At 44.9% G+C, this 25,419-nt stretch overlaps 1 protein-coding gene across 1 annotated transcript in view; it reads right to left on the bottom strand.

Moving 5' to 3' along the window:
• The window catches only part of SCYL3 (SCY1 like pseudokinase 3), a 917,463-nt gene that overhangs the window by 549,812 nt on the left and 342,232 nt on the right, over positions 1 to 25,419 (bottom strand). Inside the window, exon 9 of the mRNA XM_078686597.1 lies at positions 19,266 to 19,437. Coding sequence (XP_078542723.1) covers positions 19,266 to 19,437 — 172 coding nt within the window. The remainder of the gene's footprint in view (positions 1 to 19,265; positions 19,438 to 25,419) is intronic.

Genomic DNA, 25,419 nt, shown 5'->3' with positions numbered 1-25,419 from the left:
TCGGTCAAAGGCTCGATCTGGCGAGAGCCTCACTACAGTGCGGCCATCTTGGTTTGGCGCCACCTAGCGCCCCCAGCTGACTGCAATTTCTTGAGAGTGCCCCGCTTTCAGCGAGTGCGTCTGGGAGGCCAGTCACTTGCTGTTGTTGCAGCTCGGACTTGGAACACTCTACCTCTACCCCTGAGATCGATTGAAAATGTTGTTCCTTTTAAGAAGGCACTTAAAACTTATCTTTACAGAATTGCCTACTAGCTCTTATAATTCCTTTCTGCTGGCCACTTGCTTGTTTTTCTTTTCGCGCCAGGATACTCTGGTAGTAATAGAGCGCGCTATAAAACAGCTAAAATAAAAATAAAAAATAAATTACAAATGCTATAGGTGTCACATTTGCCAAAGTTATAACTATTGGCATTGTAAATGACAAAGATATTAATTTAGCTATTTTCAAAACAAAAACAAAAAAATCGTCATTTACAAGACCAATAGCTCAAACTTTCCTAATGCGAGACCTATTGCATTGCAAATGCTTGTCTTTAGTACGCGCTGTGCCACCAAAGTGCCATTTTCATCGAATAACACACCCACGTATGGGGAAGTTGGTAGATTGGTTAGCACTCTACCTTTACATATAAGGGATTGTTTCTTGACATTATGTGAGATTTATTAAAATCTAAAGGTCGAGAACTACTATAAAATCAATAAAAGTATTAACTAAACATTTCAAAGCAATCAGAGTCCTGGCAAGGAAAACTGCATCATCTGCATATAAAAGAGCTGGAATTAATTTAGAACCTACTCTCAGGATGTCTAAACACGAGTCAGATAGCACAGCCCCCAACTTATTTATATAAAGTGTAAACAAAACCGGTGCAAGAATGCACCCCTGCCTCACTACTATTTTTACCTTCCAGACTTTCATTAGGGAGCCGTTCTCATTATATCTTGCCAAGGTAGTCAAATTATGATGGGACCAATGCAAGAAACATACTAAGTTCCTGGCCATCCCTATTACGAGCAGCAATTGCCATACTTCAGACCGGTTTACCCTATCAAAAGTGGACGTGAAATCCATAAAAGCCAAAAACATATGCCTTTTTTGGCTAGGGTATATTTTCTGGTGATCATGAGTAGGTTCATACATTGCTCCACTGTACCACTGCCCTTACGAAAGTGAAATTGCAGTTCAGACAACACACCTTTTTTTCCAACCAAATGCTTAAACGATCTAAGATCCATTATTTTTGCTGCGGAATCCGATACAGAGATCGGGCGATAACAGGCAGGATGATTCCTGGCACCTTTTTTATAAATTGGCAAAATCACCGCCGTTGACCATGAGTGGAGTAGACCTACCCTTGTAGCCGCATTGAACACCTTTGTTAAAATGCTCGCCCATGTACCAGAGTCTGATTTATAGAGGTCCACAGGTATCCCATCGGGACCAGGGGCTTTCCGTACAGACATACCCTCAATCGCTTTCTGTACCTCTTTTACCTCAAACCCTAATGCGAGTGGTTCAGCACTAGGTACCCAGGAGGAATCTGTTTGTTTTATAGCAACCTCTGCATACATCTGCTCAAAGTGACTGACCCACCGATCGGCAGGAAGAACTCAAGTTCTTGTATTATTATCTTTAAAAAAGGGGCTATTTACTACCTTCCAAAATGTGGAACTATCGGCTTGGACACTCGCCTGTGTTCGTTCCTCCCATGCCTGTTCCCTTAAAGCAGCCTTCCTTAGTTTTAGAGCCAAATCATATGCTTTCCTTAGGGTTTTAAACAGCTCAGGATCTCTAGGTGAACTTTTTAGTGCGATAAAAAAGGGCTTTGTGAGCTTTAGAACAATCGGCGTTGAACCACTTAGCCTCCTTAGTACCCGCCGAGCTCTTTTTATACGTTAGCTTTTTACCAATTTGCTTTGCCAATTTGACAAAAGTCTCTAGTACTTCTGTGGGCTCATTATGTACATTAAGGCACTGCTCAATATCCTCTTTGCCCTCAGTGTATAACTCTGCTAAAAAGAGCTCGGACATTTTTCTCCCATCTTATTTTCGATCCTGATCCGTGGGCTGAAAATCCCCGTTTGCGAAGGTTCTTAGCTCAGCCCCCCTGAAGACCATTAAACCTTTAGATTCAGCAATGATGGGATTATGATCACTAAAACAGGTCCGGGCCGCCCTGACTTCACGCATATTTTGGTATAGAGGGACTGATATTACAAAATAATCTATAGTTGAGCTGCGCACTCTCCCAAAAAACGAAGCTCTTACCTCTGCTTCATCCTCAGACTCTAGACAGTATAAATTATTACTAGCTAATAAACTTTCTAGCCAGTGGCCTTGAATGGAATGTTCGAAATGGGCCACGGGTGGTAAGTCTTCAAAAATATCCCTTTCTAATAAACATTTTAGTTGGCAATGGTGTACATTAAAATACCCCATTATGATTGTTTCGTAGGGAGTGTCTCTCCTGTGTAAGGTCCTCTATAAAACTTTCAAGAGCGATTTAATTTTCATTATCATGCTCCCTACAAAATGAGTTATAAAAAAAATTACAATAACCAGGGTTACACTACTTGGAAAGGTTAATTCCACTGCTAGCAGATGTGGAGAGGAGCTGAGCAGCCCTCAACGGTACATGACAAATCAAGCGATATTAGAGGGCGCAAGCCACCCTTTGCTCGTCATATAGCTGATGGGGATGCAGAATAATAATATGGGGCAAAAACACCCATCACAAAGGAGTCAGACGTATTCCATGTTTCTTGGAGTGCAATAATGTGACCCGTCTTTAATATTGCTAACCACTGCTCATCATCCTTTTTCGCCTTCAGCCCTGCAATGTTCCATGTCATAAAGGTACACACAGAGGGATCTGTCACTTGGTGGTCACAGGGTAGTGGAAGCAAACTAATTGGTTGCGTTGTTAAAGGAGGGTTGGTACTGACCGTAGTATTACCTGGGGTTGGCTGTCAATCAACCCTATCCAGATCCCTTAAAGGTGCAAATCTGTTTGTGAAGGAATTATAATATTCCTAGTAATGCCCACTTGTTGTGTCAACAACAACCTCCCTTGGGGCCGATTGTATCCATTTCCCTCACTACAAGGGTGTAGTGGCCCTTCTGGGTAGAAAAAAGAAAGTGGAAGAGCCTGAATTCCTGTGTACGAGTCTGCTATCATCTGGCCTTGTTATCATGGTTCTTACGTGTAAAGGATGGGTTACATTGACCACAATACAGTCCCCACTCCTGTCTTTCCTTGTGGCTTCTTTCCCCACCCAACCAACTCTTCTGGCCATGATAATATGGGGGGGAGAAGATCAACCATGTGTTTGTGATTTGTCCAGACAGTGTATGACCTTGTGTATTAAATCCATTGTTGTCTCTTTGGGGGTTCTCCTGTAAGGGAGGAACTCCTACTAGGACAGTCACAAGTGGGGCTGATTCAGGGGGCAGGTGTAAAACGTCAGTTCTCTTTCTCAGCAAACTATTTGGATTAAGGGGTTTCGGGCCGGTGGTCTCATTCCCATTGGTGATGCAGGTTTCCTTAGGCACAGCCCCTAGTGATTCACGCAGGGCTGCGTCTCAAGCAATTCCTTCAGCCCTACTATTTTCGGGATGGCCCCTCCTTCCCTGTGAGCCTGTCCTATCTAGGATCTGTGTGCTATCTCTGGATGACTGTTGAGACGTCCTATGTGCCATTGGTACACTTTTACTAGTTAGCGACCCCCTATTATATCATTCCCCTCTGCCACTGAAGGACGCTTCTGCCCCATCGGTTCTGTCCCTATACTATTCGAGTTACTCACAGTGAGACATCTGTTTGACTGACAAGGAGAAATTCTAGTTTATCCAGCCTAGCAATAATAGGGGTTAAGTATGACTTCAGGATTTCTTCTACTTTTGATGAGAGGCTGCTTAAAATTTGTCCCAAACCCACATTAGTTTGATCAACAATGGGTGGTTCAGCTTGTTTGTTTGGCTGCTGAACCATTTTCCTGCCTCCACCTCTTTTCTTTTTTACTGGTGGTTCAAACAAGAATGCACCCTCGTCTTGGCTGTCATCAAACTGGTCTATTAAGATGGTGACAACCAATGGCAACGGCACAGGCTCGCTTCGCGCTGTTTGGGCTGGGTTATTCTATGGTACCGGGCTCAGGGGCAAATTATTCAGTTCCATCGAGAGTCTACGCTCAGTCAAGGCAATTTCATTGGACAAAACATTTGCAGCCCTGGTCATAAATGAATCAAGGGTTGTCACCACCGCCCCCCCCCCCCACCCCCCACCCCCCCACTGGACCATTGCGTGGGTTGCTTCATCTGGCTAAACAGCCGACAAACCAATTTTTTTCAAGCTGTTCAAGATAAATATACAACAAAATACGGGAAATAAATAGCAAAATGCTAGATGCTGTGTTTGGAGACATAACAAGGGAACCCGCAAGGTAAGTAAGGACCTTGGGTAACAATTCTTAAACATGAACAGTGGTCCTTAAATGATCAGAAACGTCGTCGACTCTAGTTAGACAGCACTGCACATTACTCCATTGTGTTAAACAAGTGCATTGACTGTCTCTACAAAGCTTATCTTAATGTATCACTCGAAAAGCTACAAGTGACTTGCCTGAAATGTCTTTGTGTTTGTTTTGTATCGTCATGTTCTAAAGAGGATACAGGACTGTGTCCCACTAGACTGAAGGTCTCAACTATGGTTATTCAATTGTTGATAATATTAAATTACTGTCCAACTGGACATGTACAATATAGTTCTGATTCAGTTCTATATTTAACGTGATTTAAATCTGATAATTAAGTACCACTGTTCATGTTTAAGAGATGCTGTGTTTGGAGCAAGGTTCCAGGTGATAATTAAAAGCCCACTACAGTTTTTCTACGGCCCCCTGGTACTATGGGCTAAGAACAGTTTGCTGTAACGTCTAGTTGTTTGGGTGCCGCGTGCTCCTAACCCTAGTTGACCACTGAAGGTAGACAAACTGGTAGAAATGCACAGGTTGAGGTCCTACCCTTCATACCAAAATCTGTCCGTTAAGAGGTATTCAGTTCCCTAGAAATTACACTCAATTGCGGGCTCTATGTAGAGTGTGGTGGGACAGTACACCGGTATTCACTAAGTGAGGGCTACTAGTAAAGGGAAATACACGACCAGCAATCACCCGACCACCGAGTGTTCAAAGAGTATAATATTGTTCAGTTCGTTCGCTGGACACTCCATGTCACACCCAGCACCCGTAAAGTGTGTTTGTCCTCTGGATGCGGTAAATAAATAACTCACTTGGATGCTAATGACAAGGGTAACTCGTCATGGAGTTCCCATTCATTTCAATGGAATTTACATGGACTCCAGGGACATGCCATAGCATCCAAGTGGTTAAGGCTCTGGCAAGTTTCCGTAGAAGGTGTTCAACAAATCGAATTTGAGGACAAAAAGAAAGAGGGGTGGCCAAGCCCTGCCTCTTCTGGGCAATGCCTGGCATGGCTAGGCCCGCCATTGGCCCGGGCTTTACCCGGGCACGGCCCGCGCAGTGGGTGCTCGCCTTTGGATTTAAGCACCACCGGGCACGTCTGGCAGCATCAACGGTGCAGGGGAGCCTGGGATTTCGAGTCCTTCCTTAGGCATGCTCACCCCCGGTTGTTGCCTCCAATCGACCCGCACAGCGTCCCAATTTCCAAGCTCAAATGGCTTCATAGCTATATGGTTGCAAAACATGTAATTGCCCTCCGTGGAAAGTGAAAATGGGGAAAAACATCCCAATATAATCTCTCAAGAAAAACACTGTAAATATAGATCTCACTTAATTTTTTTGAGGCAAGCCTTCCTAGATCTCATCAACGTCGTTTGTTTGCTATTTTGCACCCATGTTGTGTACACCGACCATTTAATTAGATAATCAGAAGTGCTTTCCTTCTCTGCAGAAAGCGCTGTGGGATTTGTGTGCTGCACAGTTTCGTAAACAATAAACGCCCCTATACAAATTAAACGTTTAAGCTAGCCCCGATGAAGCCAGTTTTTTTAAAGAAAAAATAAGGAGATCGATGTAATTCACAAAAAAACAATAGATGAAGGTTTCTTATAGCCAGTTATTCAGCAAGACAAATAATGTTTCACACATCAAATCTCAGTGGAACAATTGTAATTGCTTTGAGAGGCCCTTGGTGTATAAATATGCTCATCCTACTTGCTTGTTTACAACCGTGCTGTAGTCAGTGATATACATTTCATACCAAAACGATCTTTAAGCTTTCGTCAGTAAAATAAATACTAAGGCCACATGTAAAGAAAAACAACTATGGCAAAAAAACATTTATATCAGTTCAATTGATCATAAGAAATACTGAAAACTGGCATTTACAAACAAGGACCTGGCAAAGGGGCAAGTGCACCCAGTAGTTTAACTCGATTCTTTGGCGAGTGCACGTTTTTTTCTGGAAATAGATATTTCTATAGGAGTTCTACTTTCATTTGCAGTGCTTAACATGCACACATAAATAATTAAATAAACTACGTGTAGGGGCCCATTGTTTTTCTTATGAGCCCACTGTGAGAAGTTGGCCTGATATGTGATGTCCACTATTCTAGTGGGCACCCTGAATCAGTCCAAACAACCCTTATGGTGATGGTTGTAAAGTCAAACTTATAGACCAGCTATCCTAGTGGTAGCATGGACAAAGCAGTCTTAGGCTAAACTCAAGAGGGCATGTAAAGCCAGCTGTTTTACCATATGTAACCCCTTTAATACCAAATGAAAGGACACCACACAGGTTATATATATAAACTATATATGTATGCATTACTAAATTAATCCTCTGAACTCTTTATGAGGTCAGAGGCACAACCACATAACAAGATACTTAATTACTATACAATAAGTTGTACAAAATACAGTAATGCCCTAGGGGCACTTCGAACCATATACTAAAATAGTGGTATAAGAACCACGTCATGAACAAAGGATATGCCTAGGGCCTGGAGAATCGCTGGGGCTACGCAGTACTACCAAAGGATAGGGAGCACGAGGACCACGGGATGCGTGTGCAGTGTCTTTACACACACGGGAGCTACCATAGAGTTAGAATGGGAACAAAATAATTGGAAACTAGTTCTTTTAGGTCACTTCCGGATGGACTAGGAGAAAGCTACTGAAAACTAGGACACTAGGATAGTCAATACCCACAGGAGCTCCGGAGTACTCGCGTTACCTCACCCACAGGAAGCGGGTGCATAGGTGTCAAAGTGTGTCGGGTTTCGTCGCTGAATCCTATGGAGCCTCGAAGAAAGTTGCTGCAGGCGACCAGGAGGGAAGTGTCCGGTTGGATCCAAGGGTGGATCGAGGATGAAGAGTACCTGAAAGCAGAGGGGACAGAGTCTGGGTCACTAGCCAGTGACCAGGAAGGAACCAGGCGATGTCGCGAAGCAATCAGGTGATGTTGTGAAGCTTGTCTCTGCAGCCACGTGGACCAGGAGGGGTCGACGACGACCAGGAGCTAGATACGGACTGTCCCACGAAGGCTCTCGCTGTCGGCGGTGTCGGCTTCCGGATTGGAGTCAACAAGCCTTGTGAAAGGCAACCCACACAGGAATTGAAGATGGCTTCTGGATCAGACCAGCAAGGTCAGATGGGCTTCTCCAGCGGTGTAAATTCAAAGGTTTGTCGCCACAGAGGCCACTAGCCAATGGGCAAGTGACCGGACAGACGCCTCGAGCAGGAAAATGCAGACGGGCCCCAAGCAGAACTCGTGGAGTGTGGAGGGCTGATCTTCGGTGCAGTTGGTGCTCGGGGCTGGAGCTTCTCAATCCCCAATGCACAACTTCGAGGGAGCCTCAGAAGTGCACGGAAAGCAATTCGCTGGCTTTCCAAGATGGCCGGTCCCACGTCTCTCGTCGCCTCCACGGGTCTCAGCTTTGCTGTGGCTGTGGATCGGGCTGTTGGAAGTCTGAAAGTCCGGGTCTCGTCAGGCTCTGTGCTCGGTCTCCGGCGTGAGCGTGGACAAAGCAAACCGTTGATCGCTTGATGGTGCCTGCTTACACAGGGTGGTCACTCCTTGACCATAAGGAAGATTCTTCAGTCTTCTATCTTCAGGTAGAACGTCGAAGGTCCAGAGTTTCGTTTCAATTTTCAGTCAGGATAAATCCAAAGTCTTGGGACTCTGCTCCTACATATATACCAAATTTAGGGGCTGGATTACCTGCTAGCTCCCTCCTATGGGTGGGACCAGGAAAGGGGGTGATTAGACCCCTTTCCCTTTGTCCAGTTTCGCGCCAGAGCTGGGGCTGGAGTGCCCCAGCACCGGTTTGAACCGGACTTTGCATGGGACACCTTGTGTGCCCCAGGCAGTATCTCATTTCATTCAGCCCTCCCTGCCCCAATACACTATAGCCTGTCTGGGGTGGTGCTAGCACCTCCCAAGACAGGAAACCTATTGTCCAAGCCTCCCTCGCTGGAAGGACTCCCAGCCGCAGGAGGTCAGACTTGTGTCTGTGGCAGCAGCATCCATTTTGTGATGCTGAGGCTCTGGTCAACTTTAACCGGGATTAGTAGGAACAACATGTCTTCTCCCTCTAGAAGGGTGGAATGCTACCCCCGTCGCCAGAACATTTGAGGGGGTAGTATTCCAAAGCGTATGACACCTTATAAGACATTTATTTTTTTAATTTTTATTTTGAAAGTTTTATATAGCGCAAACTAGATCTTTGCAGATAACAGAGCGCTTTACAAAGGCAGGTGGAAGGGTAGGGGAACAGGGAGCATAGTAAGGATGTAGATCAACAAGTTCATGTACAAAGCCACAATAATACATATAGTACAGGTATGAGGTAGCATGGCCTAGTTGGGACTTGGGTCATCCAAACAATGTAAATAATACAGAAATAGAGAAAAATACAGCTGTGAGGGAGCAAGAATCTGAGCACTTTAGTCTAATACAAGTCAAAACACTCGTGCATAGGAATATATAGGCTATATAATAATATAATACTGGCAATACTAATCGACTTATTGTAAATCAAACATAGTTGTTCAAGTGTATTTAGCCATAAGGATATTTTTGACTTCTTTCTTAAAAAGAAGGGAGGAGGAGATGAGCCTGGTTTCCGGAGGAAGTGCGTTCCAGATCCTGGGCGCCATTCCTGAGAAGGAGCGTTTGTAAGTTTTTTCCTTCCGGAATCTTCTCGGTTTCAGCAGAAGATTGTTTGTACTTCTGGTAGTTATGGACCCGCCGGAAATTGTCAACTTATGAGTGAGGTAGCTGGGGGATATCAGGTGTATAGCCTTGTGCGTCATGCAGGCAATTTTCAGCTGAATTCTGGCTTCAAGAGGTAGCCAGTTCAAGGATTTAAAGTCAGGGGAGATATGCGAATGTTTTTTTGATCCAGTGATGAGTCTTGCCGCCGCGTTTAGTGACGCTCTGAGGGGTGCCGTTGTGGTTAGGGGGAGGCCGCAGAGGGCCACGCTGCCGTAGTCTATGCGAGGGATGACTAGTGCTTGTACTGCGGTTTGGAAGTCTTTTGCTGGGAGGAAGGGTTTAAGTTTCCTCAAGGTATTTATTTGGAAGTTCGCCCCCTTAGTTGCCTTGCTGATATGCTGCTGCATGTTGAGGTTGGTGTCAAGTGTTATGCCTAAGGATTTTGCTGAGTCCACAATGGTCGGTTGGACATTGAGTGCTGTTAGGTGCTTAAGCCATGTTTGTGCGGAAGATATTTTCGTGGGAGGTGCGATTAGGAGGAACTCATTCTTCATAGTATTGAGTTTGAGGTGGTTATCAGCCAGCCAAGATTGGGTGTTTCTGATCGTAGAATTCAGACTCAGGATGTCTTTGGGGGATTGTAACTTGAGATATAATGGAGTGTCATCAGCGTACATGTGAAAGTGAACATTGGATGCTTGTAGCAGGGTGGTGAGAGGTTCCATAACAAGGTTGAACAAAGTAGGGGATAGGCAAGATCCTTGAGGGACACCTAACGATACCGGTATTGGGGATGACAACGAGTTTTTGCTCTTGAATTTTTGAGAGCGGTTGTGTAGAAAGGAGGTGAACCAACGAAGCACAGTCCCCGAGAAGCCCATCCTTGTCTTTAGGAGTTCGAGTAAGTTCTCATGTTTCACTGTGTCGAATGCTGAAGAGAGATCAAGAAGGATGAGGAGGCAGGTATCGTTTTGATCTAGGATTTGAAGGGCGTCGTCAATTATGTGAGTCATAGCTGTTTCAGTGCTGTGCCCTGCTCTGAAGCCTGATTGATGTGGGTTGAGGAGATCAAACTGTTCTATGTGCTTTGTCAATTGTAATTGGACGCATTTTTCTAAAAGTTTGGCGAGAGTGGGAATGTTGGTAATCGGACGGTAATTGCTTAGATCAGTGGGGTCGGCTGTTGGTTTCTTCAGTAGAGGAGTGACTTGTCCAACTTTGAGGGAGTCAAGGATAGTTCCTTGTTGTAGTGAGCTATTGATAATTTTAGTCCAGAGTGGCAGGAGCAAAGGGATGAAGTCTTTTACGGCGTTAGCCGGAAGAGGGTCAGTGAGGTGATTGGATGGTTTTAGGGTGCTGAGTATTCTGACAATTTCTTCTTCAGAGTAGGTGTCAAAGGATGACCAAGTCGCATTGTTTTTTAGTTTATTGGGTGTTATGCAGTTGGGTATTGAGTAAAGGCTTGCGTCATTGAGGAGGTCGCTCCTTATATTGTCAGTTTTTTTGTTAAAGAAAACCGAGAAATTTTCGCAGGAAGGAGTAGTGCTCAAAATGTCGACAGCTGGGGGTTGTTCCTTAGATTGAGATCGGATTAGCTCGAATAATTTACTTGGACGGTTTTTTGCGTGGTCTAGCTGTAGTCTGAAGAACTCTGATTTTGAGCATTTTATTTTCCTGAAGTATGCATTTCTCTTTTTCCTCAGAGTTTTAAGATGCAATGTCGAGGGAACTGATCTCCAGGTGCGCTCTGCCGTTCGCACAGCCCGTCTCTCTTCATTGAGACTCCCGTTGTACCAAGGGTTGGATATCTTAGTGGATACTCTTTTCAGTTGCAATGGAGCAGCCTCATTGATTATTGAGGCCATGGAGTTGAGATAGTGGTCAGTTAGGTACTGAACGTCAGTAACGTCGGTAGGGGGGAGTAGGAGATTGAAGCTGTTAGGGGGAAGAGAGTTTGAATTGAGTTTCCTCATGTCTCTTTTCCAGACTTTGGGCATGGAGTATTGCACCGGGATGCGTTTTACTTTTTCCTTGATAAGGAATGTGATAATATGGTGGTCTGACCAGTCACAAGGTTGGATTGAGTCAAGTTGAATGGTGTCTTCTTTGGAGATGACAAGGTCGAGGATAGAGCCTTTGTCATGTGTCGGGGCGTTGCAAATTTGAGTGAGGTCAGAAGCGTTAAGGAAATTTTTGATGCTATTAACTACTGCGTCACTGCAGTCATTCCAATGGAGATTGTAGTCACCAAGGTAAATTTGTGTGTTTTGCCGTCCTGCGTTGATTGACATTGTGTCCATGAGCTGTTGGGAGAAGATGAGGTTGTCCCCCGGGGGGTGGTACATGATATGTAGTGAACATATAGGTTTGTTCTCACTGATGACATCAATGCAGAAGTATTCACAGGAGGTAAGAGAAGGGGCGGTGACCTTATTAATAGAGAGGTTGCTCTGGTAAATGCAGGCGATTCCGCCACCTGTCTTGTTGGACCTGTCAAGTCTAGTGATGCAGTAGTTGGGGGGGGGACTAGGATATCCATGATAGGATTGGAGGATTCAGTTAACCATGTCTCCGTTAGTATGGCCAGGTCAAGGTCCATAGACAAGATGAGGTCAGCGACCTCCGACGAGTGTTTTTGGGCTGATCTACAGTTGAGAAGTGTGCATTTGAGTCTGGGGGTGCAACGGGAGGTGGAGGGGTCTATAGTGAGAGGAACTTTAGTGAGGTTGTTGGGAACAGAGCCTCTGTTGCTACGCGTGGGGTGCCTGATAGGGTTGGAGAGAATCGTAGGAATGGATATGTTAATAGTGGCTAAGCGTTTTTGGGTTGCCGGGACATATGTGCTGAGAAGGGTGTGTATGTCGCGGTCCGAGAGAGTCTTGATAGCGCGCTGGGGGCGGTTGGCGGTATTGCGAGAGGGGATAGAGGTCCAATGTAAGGCGCGAGTGGGATGTGTCTTGTTAGTGCGCTGCGGCCCGTTGGAGGTATTGCGAGAGGAGATATTGCGAGAGGAGATAGAGGTCCCATGTAAGGGGTGTCTAGGATGTGAGGGGGGGGTAGTTGATTAGTTGAGGGGTGGTGGTGCGGGGGGGGCGCTCGGTGTGCGTGAGGAGTAGCTCTTTGAGCGTGTGGAGTTCTTCTTTCACTTGGAGGAGGGTGGTCATGATTGTGTCCAGCGTGCCATTGGGTACGGGGTTAGAGTTATTGGAAGGGTAATCAATGACAGGGGGGGTGAGGCAATTGCGAGACGTGTTGAGACTCGTCGTTGCGGGGGTGCAAGTGTGGTAATGAGGGGTGAGAGTGGGGGGGGGCGATGTTGAGGGAAGAGTGGGGACCAGGAGTGGCGGGAGTGCTAAGAGTGGGGGGGAAAGGTTGAGGGAAGAGTGAGGGCTAGGAGTGGCGGGAGTGCAGGGGGTGGGGGGGGCAATGTTGAGGGAGGGGTGTAGGTCAGGAATGTGTTGAGTGCATAGAATGGAGGGGGAGCTGTTGAGGGAGGAGTGAAGGCTAGGAGTAGCAAGAGTGCAGGGAGTGGGGGGGCGATGTTGAGGGAGGGGGAGATGATGATGGAGGGGTGTATGTCAGGAGTAGTTTGAGTGCAGAGGGTGGGGGGTGAGATGTTGAGGGAGGAGTGGGGGCCAGGAGGGAGGGAGCAGGGAGTGGGGGGAGAGAGGTCAAGGCAGGAGGGGAGCTAGGAGCGGCGGGAGTGTAGGTAGTGGCGGGGGTGGAGAAAGTGGGGGGGATTTGGGAAGGGATAGAGTAGAGTTGTGAGGGTCAGAGGCGGTGGGTCGTTCTGAGACGTTAGTTGGAAGTGAGGGGTTCTGGTTCAGTTGGATTGGAGTATGTGTGGAGGTCCGGCGTCGTTCTGAGACGTTAGTTGGAGGTGAGGAGTTCTGGTTCAGTTGGATTGGAGTATGTGTGGAGGTCCGGCGGTTGGAGAGGTGCTCCTTGAAAGTGGGGAACAGGTTGTCGAGTAGATCCAGGTTCCTGTCTGTGGATTGAATTAGGACAATCCCGTTATTGTAGATAGTAATGGCTGTACTGCCTGGGAAGAGTTTGGATGGTGCGATTGAGAGTGTTAGTCCATGAGCGGATTTCCTGATGGTGGAGACGTTGAGTAAGAAAAGGAACGCTTTTCTCCATTGAGCTCTGCGTGCGGTGTGGAAGATGATATCAGTGTTCAGGGATCCATTTACCGGTGAGAAGTAGGTGTCGACAAAAGGTGTTTCAGGGTGGGACCTCAGGAAGTTGTGTTTAAAGCGTTTGGTGGCTTTCTTTGTGAGTGCGGGTGGGAAGTTTATTTTATATGTGTGCTTGCCGCAGTGATCCATGTTAGGATGGCGTAAATGAGGGTGTGGGAGAGGAGAGTGAGCATAAGAGATATACAAGAGCACAGATAAATGCAGACTACAAATTACCAATAGATGCAGCTAATATGTTACATTGGTCAAAAGAGGCAATAGTGAGAGGTCCAAATATATGTGATAGCAGCATACACAAGAGCTATACAAGGGCACAGATAAATGCAGGCAACAAATTACAAATAAATGCAGATAATATGTTACCTGGGTCAAAAGAGGGACTAGTGAGAGGTCAGAATATATGTGTTAGCAGCAATAACCAAATATGCGTATAATGCTGATGAGATACTGTAGCAAAATACATACATACATACATACATGACATGTTTTGATAAAGCCAAACCAAAGATAGCATCTAACCGCAAGGATTATAATGCACTTAAGAGTATATGGTATGGCTATATCATAGAACAGCTATAAGGACATGGTTCCGAAAGCTGCAGACAGGCTCAGCTCATGCTAGAGCCTCATCTCACATAAAACCACGCACTCTGCCTTCAGGATTGTTAAGGCCTGCCATAGGAGTGACTTATAGGTGTATATGTGTCTATATATTATGGTAGGTATAGGAATACTATACCTAAGCAAGGGGTGATTACACGACCTTGCCCCAGCTGAGTGATCAGCCAGTTGTGTCAGTTTGGATGGCCTGCCAGGGGTGGCATAAGCTATGCTGCAGTCCCTGGTAGGCCTTGGGTGCACCTATGCCCTGGGTACCTATGGTACACTGTAAATGGACTCATAAGAGTGACCCATTTCCCAATTGGTGATGTACCTAAAGTACATGGTGTGAATTTAGAGAGAGAACAGCAGGGCTGTGGGTCTGATTAGCAGGCCCACATCCACATTAAAGTCGAAAACCAGTGAAGCAAAAAGCAAAAAGTGGGGTGACCAGAGGAAAGCAGACCCTACTATCCTACACCCACTATCATAGCTGACAAATGTAGGGGTTGCCAACTACCATGCCTACTCAGTCTTGGATCCATCTCATGCCATGTCTGAGACGTAGCATCTCGTGCCATTGCGTTATCGGTAGCAGTTGGGAGCCATTGTGCGGTCCCGTAAGGCATTGTCCTTATCTGCTGATTGTTTATCTGAATACTTTCATAGCAACCTGCCTACACGCCGGAAGTCTCACCATTTAACCAAGGCAGTAATACAATTCAGGCATGTGAATTGCAACAAGTCCTGATGATGATCCCACTATAAGTCTTATGGGATCGAAATGCCGTCGACCACCTGTATAGTTTCACACAGTCGACTATTGTGTCCTATTAATGTGCTAACTATCGCGGACAGCTTGTCTATATGTTTCCATTGACCTTAAGCTCCCGCCAAACTGTTGCCTGAAAATACTTTTTGTTTGTATTTAACCCACTTTTTCCTTTTATGTTATTTCTGTGTAAAGCGGATACAGGATTGTGTCCCACTGCATTGTTTGTTCTTTTGTGTAAATTGGATGCAGGATTGTGTCCCACTGTATTATTTGTCCGCAACATCACGATTATTTTGTGAATTCTGTTTGATTGATTAAATTTGTCCAGCTGGACACTAATGAATATAGTGCTTATTGAAGAATATACTTTATCTGTACGTTCTTACAGTTCTGTTTAAGGACCATTGTTGCTTTAGAAATTACTACCCAAGCTCCTTAGCTACCTCTTGGTTTCCTTGTACCCCCGTTAGCCTGATTCAATATTATGACTGTCAGCCCGGCTTTGAAATATGGTGTGGAATGCCAAAGCGGTGCCATCGGAATTCAACAGAATTCAAACAGCAATAAAAATCTCTCTGCTGGTGACAGGAAACTTGTTGGGTGTTTGCAGCGGAGATCGCAAAGTGTGGGTGACGAGCAACGTGGCTCCTCCACCCTCTCAGACAGCTGACTGGCGCAGTTTGATCACTATGAATGTGTAGGGCAGATTCCGCCATGCACTGTACCTGCTAATGCTCAGCGGAGGTGATATGGCATCACGGGCAGTACTATCCACTTTTGATCTGGGTAGTCCGGTTCGAATCTCTGCGTCGCCTCAATCTCCGTTGATTCTGAGCAAATCTCCCCATGCCTGCAAACACATGAATGTGTCCTTGAGTGATGTAACTGTTGCTTATCTAAAGCCAGCCAATACCTTTGAGTTTGCACCAGTGCTTGAAATGGATAAATAGAAGTGCAGGTACCCTGTACCTGCTTGTGTCTGAAGTGCCTTCTCTCCAATTAAACGTATTACGTCACTCTAGAGAAGTGTTGGGACTCTCCCTCTCAAAATAAACTAGTGCCGGTACTCAGTACCGGACAGTACCGGGCCATTTAAAGCACCGGTTCGCGCTATATAACAAACAAATGCAGCATCTCCCGTGATGGGGCACAAAGCGCGCACTGTCTGTGTTGCTTGCCTGTTCGTCATCAAGAGTCGCTATCTATAGTAAACAAGCAAAGAGCAGCGGGAACAAGCTGACGCATTGGCAGTGGAAACTTCCGGTTACCTGAGTGTGTTGTGGTTCGCATGGGGCCTCTCGCCTGCCCTTCCCTTCGGCTCCAGTATGTTTTGGTGAAAAACGCACTAAAGGCGCACCACGTGTTTTTTCGTACGAAGAATGAGGAAAAATAAATATATAGATCAAAAACTACAATAAAAACAGAACAAAGTTATTAGCGTGTAGTTCTGGAGACTGGAAATCATGAAACCGTATACGGCCTCATTTAGACTTTGGTGGAATGGGAGCCCTCGGCATAAATTGGCAGGGTGTGTGAACGCGTGGTGTAATGCACCCGGAAGCCCGCCCTATAATGCACCAAGCGGCCCGCCCTATTTAGAAGCTCTTACCATCTTGCAACGATGACAGAAGTGATAACACATCAGAAGTGTAAGTGTTGACCACTGGCTCTGCAGCTATAAACCTCTCTTTGTTTTAATTCCATAGAGCATGTCTCATCTGTTTGCAAAACGAACTAGGCGCGCGCGCCACAGCGAGCCATGTGGTTTCAATTACCCGCATGGCCGCCTGTGTCTGGGCACGATAATTGGAACCACATGGCGGTCGTGCGGGTAACTGCCACCAATAGGCCATGGGCGGAGCTATGCGCCTGCCTTTGGTCAATTGCGCGCGGTCTTTGTTAAAAAGACGCACGCAAAGGCCAATCGCAAAGGCCAATAGCGTAGGACACAAGAAAAAGACACACACAAGTGTGTGCGAGTGTGAGGGCAGATTTCAAAAGCCCCTACATAAAGTCTTCGCCAGAAAAGCGCAGGCGCGTTGTTACAGGCTCGACCTAAAAAGCGCAAAAACAAGTTCTTGTTTTGCTCACATTGTAGGAGCAGAAGACAATTGTCTATATAAGGAAGATATATTACCAAATATCGATTTTTGGCAAATTGCTATTTGATATTCGCTATTACTAATGCACCAAAGTTATAACTGCCTTTTATTTCCTAATTAGTCAATCAGTCAGTAATACTTTATTCGATACATGTATCATAAAAGTACAAACATAAAAATACATACATACATTTCAAGTATTACAGTCCTCATAAAAGTGTTGCATCAAAACGGTTAAAACTGGAGGAAAATATCATAATTAAAATTCATACTAAATCATGATCTGTGCACGAGTGAGACAACAACCTTAACCGGATAATCCCGGCGCTGGCCAAAAACTTAGCCACCCCACAAACAACCATACAAGTGGTATTGGAAAGAATAATTCGAAGGGCTGATCTATGGTCCCTAACTCCTAGCTTCCTACAGACTGGCTTCAACCATTTATCTCTGGCCTGTTTGTATGCTTTACATGCAAAAAGGAAATGGCCCAGGGATTCTTCCGGGCAGGGACAACTTGGGCATTTCAAGTCCTCTTCCCTCCTATCTTTCCATCCTGCCATGAAATTTTTTAAGGGGGAGAATGCCATATCTAAGTTTCAGAAATAAAGTTCTGTCTTGAGGGGGTCTGTATGAAAACCAAGAAGGGTTCTAACCTAACAACAAGCTTGTGTTCGAAAAATGTCTCCGTTAAGGGACCCCAATTTGGGTTGAGCAGAACCTTGGCCTCTATCCACTCCCAGTATAGTTTTTTCACTGTTTGTTTTGGTGGGGGGGGGGGGGTCCTAATTAGAGTCATAGCGGTTTGCAAATATACCTACCCCATGAATATTAAATATTTATGGCCTACTAGGATTTGCTGCCATCACAGAGATGGTGGCCTGCTTGGTTAAGAAGACCACCATATTGGTGATTGCTTTCAAATAAAGAAGTCTTTTAAATTTTTTTAATGCAGTCCACTCACATTAAAGAAAGACCGGGTGCGGTTTAAAAAACCTAAAAATGAAACATTTCATTTTTATTTATTAATATCAGGTAGTGGTCTGTGGGACCACTCCCTGCTCTCAAAAAAATATTTTGGGGACATTCTCAAAGGGGAAGGAGCCGCAAGGGGACCCCCTTCAAATTTGGAAATGGATTACCCCAACTGAGTTGGTAGTAAAGTATGAATGTTTTGGGACCACATTTGGGTCACAAAACATTAGTATATATCTTTGAGTCGAAGAGGCACAGTGAACACACACCTTCCAAATAGTGATTCTGTTTCTGATCGCAAACCCTGATTGTGATTTGTTTATGTGTTACCGAATCGAAAGTTGGGTTTTATATATTGGAAAAGGCCTTTTTAGGTCACAATTGGCCCGATTCTGTTAATTGGGCCATTTTCGAATGAAAAAATGCTTTGTACATCTGGTTCTACATTCTTTAATGGGGTCGATGTGAAAGTTGGATCCATCACCTGGGCACTCACCTACTTTGTGTAAAAAAAATCTAATTGCAACTTGATTAGTTTCTGGAGTCAAGGGCGACAGTCTAACGCTGATTAGGAGGAATGGCATACAATAAAAGAAGTTAATAATTTGCGTCCACACTTATGCACAACAATTCATTTCGTGCCACACCCATCAAAGGGGCAAAATCAAACAAAGATACGCAAGAGAAAGCTTACAAGTGGAATGTCCCTCTCAGAGCAGAAGTGTTGGACATCAGTACTAAGTAGCTTAACAACAAGCCCATCATAACATTAGAACTATACAAACAGGGTAAAGAAACACACATCAATATTCTTGTATGGATTTCCAAACACTTACACCTGGCTTACTTCTAAATGAATCGAAGTGGGAAGACATAAATAAATATTTGCTATAGCCCAATGGTAATAGGTCAGACTCCCAGCAGCACTAATTAAGCCTTATATTTTCCCAAAAGTCAAAGAATAGCGTTTGATTAAACTGGGCAATAGCTTTATGTCATTCCTTTTATAAGAGTGAATGTGTGGTATGAAGCAATCTATAACTGACAGGTTGTTGTGCAAGAAATGACAGATACATGTGCTGACACCTTTTAAAAGATCACCAAATTTCCTCATTTCCCTTCTCCACGTCGAGCTTAAAAGAAGGCTGCCCTTCTCCAGTCACCTCGGCCAGTACGATAAAGTGTTAACTCGTTGCCACTGCAGCATCAGTGTTCATGTTTTCCCTAATCTTACGAGGCTGGAAGCTGATGCAGAAAGCGGTATGAAGCAGAGCAGTTTGTCGTAAGATTCACTATAAGAGCACAGTGCTTTACTATTGTGCTTTCGGACACTTCCTTCACATTTCCTTTGAGACTCGTTTTCTCTCTGCAGCACCACCCTTTTATGGAAAGAACTACGGATACTTTTGTTTTACCTTCTGGGGTGGTGTCTGGTGCCTTGGCAAAACTTGGAGTGGTGCTTTTGAAAATTTTGGTCCTGTCACCACCAATCACTACTTCTGGTCCGAGCAAGGAAACCAGGACAGCCAAACTATGCAGAGTCATGGCAACCATGGAGTTATTGTTGTCACGCAAGCCCAGCAAAACCTGTAAGAACACCAAACACATGGATTAACCCCAATGGCTATATTTGCTTATCTCAATATACAAACGGGTACATTATTTACGTGAAACAAGGTGTTAGTTATAATAATCTTGCGCGACAGCGTATCTACAAGTCACGATGACCAAAACACTTTTATACAAAGAAACTATGACGGGGCTGTGATTGGCAAATCGAGAGTGTACTCTTCGTATACCCTGAAGTGCTACAACCCCACTAAAATGTTTCTTTTGAAAAAAAATGAATAGTAATGACTAAACAGGAAGAGGGGGTTTTGTTATGGATTGAGCATCAGATACATGTGCGTCATAGATAAATGCGCTCTTCACTATCAAGCCTTTTCGTAATATATAAATATATATATATATATATATATATATATATATATAATGTAGTCAGGAAAATAGAGTCCTACTGCTAGGGATAAAGGATAAACAGAATGCAGAGACTGAGGCGCAGGTGAAAAGTGTGCTTAAGTAATTCCCGGATGTGCAATTAGTAGCTCTCTGTGAAGGCAAACAAATCGTATTTTAAGCTGAGCATAAAGAATGAAACACCTACTCCCTTGACACAGGACAGCAGTCTCAACCAGAGTGTAAACAGTGTGTTCTTCTAACGCACCCACTCCCAAATAAAGCTTTCTGTGCTTCAACCCCAAAACTGTGAATGAATCAGTCGTCTTGAAACTATAAGATAAGTTACGTTATTAGCACTAGTATAACACATTTCTGCAACGTGTAAATCTAAGGCTGCCCATCCGAATCATTCTGGAGCTTCTCATTGACACTACTAATCGCGTCGGATGTTTGTGTGTAATAAATTCTGTTCAGCAACATTTTACGTGCGATTCTAAACGAAATAACTTCTACACTTAAGTGGACTGAATGTGTTGGAGTGAGTGATAAGTAGGCCGTTGTCGGTGCTGGAACTGAACAAATTACTCCAGGAACCATCGGTGCATTAAACAAGCATTTGCAATTTAATAGGTCTTGCATTTGTGAGAGTTTGAGCTATTGGCCGCGTAAATGACAATGCCTTTTATTTACATGTTTTGAAAACCTGCAAGCGGTGCATAAACATGCACTTTGTACTTAAAGAACTTGTTTACGAGAAGCAAGGTTGGCAGTAAAAGAGGCACAGTAACTGCCAACCTCGCTTCTCGTAAGCAACTACTGTAAGTACAAAGTGCGTGTTTACGCACCGCTTGCAGGTTTTCAAAACACAAATAAAAGGCATTGTAATTTACAATGCCAATAGATCAGAGTCTCGCAAATGCGACACCTATTTCATGGCAAATGTTTGTTCAGCTCTGAGACGGAGCCATAGAAAAGCAGGGACCATGATGCCAGGTTGTACGTTTAGGAAGGAGGAGGCAGCTGCATCCAAAACAAATCTCGGTCTTTGAATGCACAGCACATGTGGCAAGATAAGAGCAAGATTTATACCCCTGTTTACAACAGAGCTCTGTAAACCACTCTGTAAACTTTGACTGCTCTAGCTTTAAGGAAAGAAATAGTGCTCACAAGCTCCGAGTAACAACACATGTAAAAGGTACGGTCCTTCAAAATGGGTGGAGCTTTTAAAGCCCATATCCTGAATACAGCATGCCTCACAGAGGCAGCACAAGCGCTGCCTAAGCGAGACCTAAAAAGTGTGGGAACTGAGATGCTGCACGCAATGTGGGTGGGGTTAGTGAGCTTGGGAGTTTAAAGACGTGGTTCAAAACAAAATGTCCTGTAACTTTTTTCTTTCACCTTCAGGTAAATACATCAAAAACAACAGAGCTTAAATTAAAAATAAATGCAAGTTAAGTTAGTCAGTAGGAAACACATTGTTGTACATCATGAGACCTGTGAGTTAATGCACTGCAGAGGTCAGCGTGTGTAAGTAGAGAGCCACAGAATTGAAACCTGGTTGGTGTAGTGGAGAATAGTGGCTTGTGTATGTTTAGTGCTACAAGGTCAGTCAGAGACAGAACTAACCTCTTATTTCACACAATGTAAGCTGGAGTACTACAAAATGCGCAGAAAAGTTTAAGGTAAGAAAAAAGTTGCTTCTAAAATATAGATTTTAGCTATACCCCAAATGCATTTTTTTCTTAGTGTCCTTTAAAATAACACACTTCAAAGTTCAGATGGTAACTCCCTTCCAATAACACTGAAAAACGATAAAATCTGTGTCAAGAAGCTTCAAGTGATTCTAACAATTAGAGTCAACACCAGCTTCCAAGCCCCCGTTACATTTGCAGATTGGCCAGTTGCACATATTTACATTTCTTTCAGGCAAGCAGGCTCCATGGAAAGAAGGCTTGTATAGCTGTCTACCCCTCCCTTGGTTTTACAGCACATGTAACTCCCTGTCAGTGGCAGCACCTCCGCAAAGGCGGCGGAGTGTCGCCGCACTGAGTAGGACAACAAGGAAAAAATAAAATGATAATAACTCATTGTTATTATCATTTATTTTCCGTCCTTGCTCAGTTTGGTGGGGGGGGGGGGGGGCTGCTTTGCTCACAGAGGAGGGCAGAAGTGGTTTGCCTATTCCAAGTGCGCAAAATGCTTTGCCTGACCGTCTCGAGCCGGCCAAACCATCCTGCACACTTTGCATATTGAACTGGGGTGGCAGAGTGGGCTAAAGAACGGTGATGGATTAAACCCAGATCTGTTGACTGGGTGGGAGTGTTTAATTTGTTCAGATGCTCCGTCCATCACCACCCCCTTTTGTACAGCTTTGTTCGCCATAAGTTGGCAGGGTATGCTCAGACGTGAGTCCCTTGCTCACTTTGCCACTGGATTCAAGTAAGCCAGGCTGAAGACAGCTGAAATGCCAGAAACCGGTCCTCGGAAGCTTGTTTCCGGTCCAGGGAAGGCATGGCATGTCAGTTCGGGCTGGACTGTTCCCATGAGGCACAGGGTCAGACGGATTTGCATATGGCCATGTCTGAACTGGGGTGGCGGAGTGGGCTAAAGAACGGTGATGGATTAAACCCAGATCTGTTGACTGGGTGTGAGTGTTTGATTGGTTCAGATGCTCCGTCCATCACCACCCCCTTTTGTACCACTTTGCATATTCTGCACCAGGCTTACAGCCTGGGTGCAGAACGCACCAGGCTTATAGCCTGGGTGCAGAACATGCACAGCCTCCCATTACCTGGCCGAACGCCAAACCACGGCGCTCAGAGCCATCACAACACTGCATTGCAGCGTTAAGATGGGCTATGGGGAATGTGAGAGCCGGATAATTCCTACCCTGGAAGTGGGCGAAGATGAACAAGAGGCGACAGCAGCAGTTAAGTGTTAGAATTTATTTTTTCATTCTCCCCGATGCGCCCCCCACCGTGGTTAAAAAGCAGCCGCCACTGCTTACACATAAGCTAAAGCATTTAAACTGTCGGAATTAACCTTCCTAGAACGTTTGTCCTGCACAAAAAGTAAAGGAACTGTTGGTCTTAAATTTAAAAAGTATCCTGCCCACTTCAACCACTGCCGGGAATTCATAAATTAGGCGTCAGAGTGTGGCAGAGGAAAGGGGGTGGAGTCAAGAGCAGCAGAGCTTGAAAACCAGAGTCTGTCAGTCAACGTTTACCTTTCTGTAAAAATAAAACTGCTGCATAGAAATTGGCAACAAGGACATATGCAACAGTAAATCTGTTCTAGATTACTTAATTGGTCACAAAGAGGCTGCATTTCAAATATATGTTACAGGGTTAAGACACATCCTGCAGAGATCACTGTGTCCTATCAATTCAAGGAGATTATAATTGTAGTAAGATAACTAGTGGTTAACACAATTCTGGGAGAATTTTGTTTTGTCCAGTCACAGGTTGACTCAGTAGAATAGACTGTTAAAGTGCCTTGCGCAAAGCACATAGTGTAACATGCACATCACAGACTTGTATTATATTTAATAGGTAAGTGGGCTACTGCTTTTGACACCTAGATCATTTTGTTATTTCCAGTTCTTAAGTTGCAAGCCTTCTAACACAGCACAGTGACCTATTTACCAGCATCAAGAACCTACATGCAAACTGTAAATCATGGATTTACTTTCTTATTGTTTTTTTTTTTCAATCTGATGTTATTCTAAGATTGGACACAAGGGTACTTTTGGGAAGTCCTCAAGTCTTATTAGTAAAGACAATCACAATTCACTGCCTTCATTTTACATTCCGACTGCGCTTCTCCCGACCATTTATGCTCAACATATAGTGTCTAAAAGTATGGATGATGTGATTCATGCACTTTAAAACTGCCACAAAAAGTCAACCTAACTGTGATTTTGAAGAAGTACATCAGTCACAGAACAAACCTACAGGGGAGTATAAGGTGAACACTCAAAAGGGCCTAGGATCCAGCAACGGACATGTACTAATACAGGTAGAATATTTCTAGCAAAGTGACCAAGGTGCAATTTACATAGAATCCAAAAGACTACTGTGGTCCCAGAAATTCAGTTGTCGCACTACTGATGCAAAAGGTCCTGCAAGTTAAAATGGAAGTGAGAAGCAAGGGGCATGGGGAAATTTCAGTCCAACAGGCTCTGTTGCAAATCTAGTATCCAGTTAAGATCAGACATAGTAGTGAGAAACGAAGCACTAAAAATAACTTAAGACCTGGCAACACAATTGTCGGTCTGCCTTTGTACGGTCAATACAAATGTGAAATGTCAAAAAGGGAGTGGTTAAACAAGCCATCAACAAGTCTGCTGGTGTAACCATCTGAGATTTGTGGTATGGAAACAGAATTTAAAGGATTGGCGTTGTTACCTTGCTTAGTAACCCGACAATAATTATGCAGAACTTGAATGGGATACACAGTTACTGGCCAAATAATTTAACATATTTCAGGCCCCTGTGCATAAGGAAAGTGATAATGAAAAGTTGTCAGGGGGGACTTGGCAGCAGCAGATGCCTAAGTGGCACTAGAAATGTACAGGGCAACACAGGAATCTCTGATGCCATGTAACTGGAGAATGTTTGCTCTGACCACTAGTGCATATACTTTTGTAAAATGGCACGTCACCTACTGAAGCTTGGGTAGGATGAAGGAAGCACTGCAGGGATTGGGATGGAGGAAGAAAAACCTGCAATAGTCGGGCCAACTGAGGCTATGTGTCTGGAGCACAGAAAAGAAATCACAATTGGAAAGGAGAGAGGGAACTCCAAGTAGCCATAGCCAAGTCTTAGGGAGGGAAGCCTGTGAAAGGACAGGGAGCACAAAAAGTGATCATTGGGTGTAGACCTTGGGCCAGGAAGGAGATTTAGAGAGTCTCCTAGCGGTCTTAATCATGTGATCCTTCCAGGACATTTGTAGAAGGCTGGTTTAGTATATGGTGCACATCTGTTTTAAGTTGATGTCGGGAGACCCCTGGGGAGCAGGACTCGCTGACCTGTCCCGACACTGACGTTGTGCCGCTCCGTGTGCAGGTCGTGGAGGGCTCCTTTAATTCACCCTGGAGAGTGCGGGAGAAGGAGCCAGGAGAAGTGACGTCAGCCTCTGTCTTCCTATCAGGTGAGGACCCCGACAAGAAAAGGGAAGAACCTGGATACAAGGGTGCGCAAGCCGGAGGACCAGAGAGTGAAGTCGAAGGAGAGAGGACGACGCCAGAGAAGAGCCGGGCGTCCTGAAGCCCAAACGGAGGATCCGGGGAGCAGGATTAAGCCAGGAGGCCAACGACCCCACGCATCGCCCCAACACTAGCCAGGAGGAGCGTGGCTGGAGCAGGTACGTCGCCGCATACAGGGGTTTTCCAAATCACTGGGAGGGAACGGGTTAAACTTTGAGGGTGGACACCGCTTTCTCTTCTTACTGGGTTTCACATGGTGGCGGCGCTCGGTGGTCCCTCACGGTCCCTTCCCTGTAGTTTAAAGGCTGTAGGACATCCCACTTACCTGTGGTTTCTTTGTTTTATTTTTGTGCGTCCCATGACCTCCCGGAGGAAAATGGAGCTCCAAGTACCCTAGCAAGTCC

The sequence above is a fragment of the Lissotriton helveticus genome, chromosome 1_1 (assembly GCF_964261635.1).
Source record: "Lissotriton helveticus chromosome 1_1, aLisHel1.1, whole genome shotgun sequence".
NCBI lineage: Eukaryota > Metazoa > Chordata > Amphibia > Caudata > Salamandridae > Lissotriton > Lissotriton helveticus.
The sequence above is the reverse complement of the archived record's forward strand: the minus strand, read 5'-3'. Positions and strand labels throughout refer to the sequence as shown.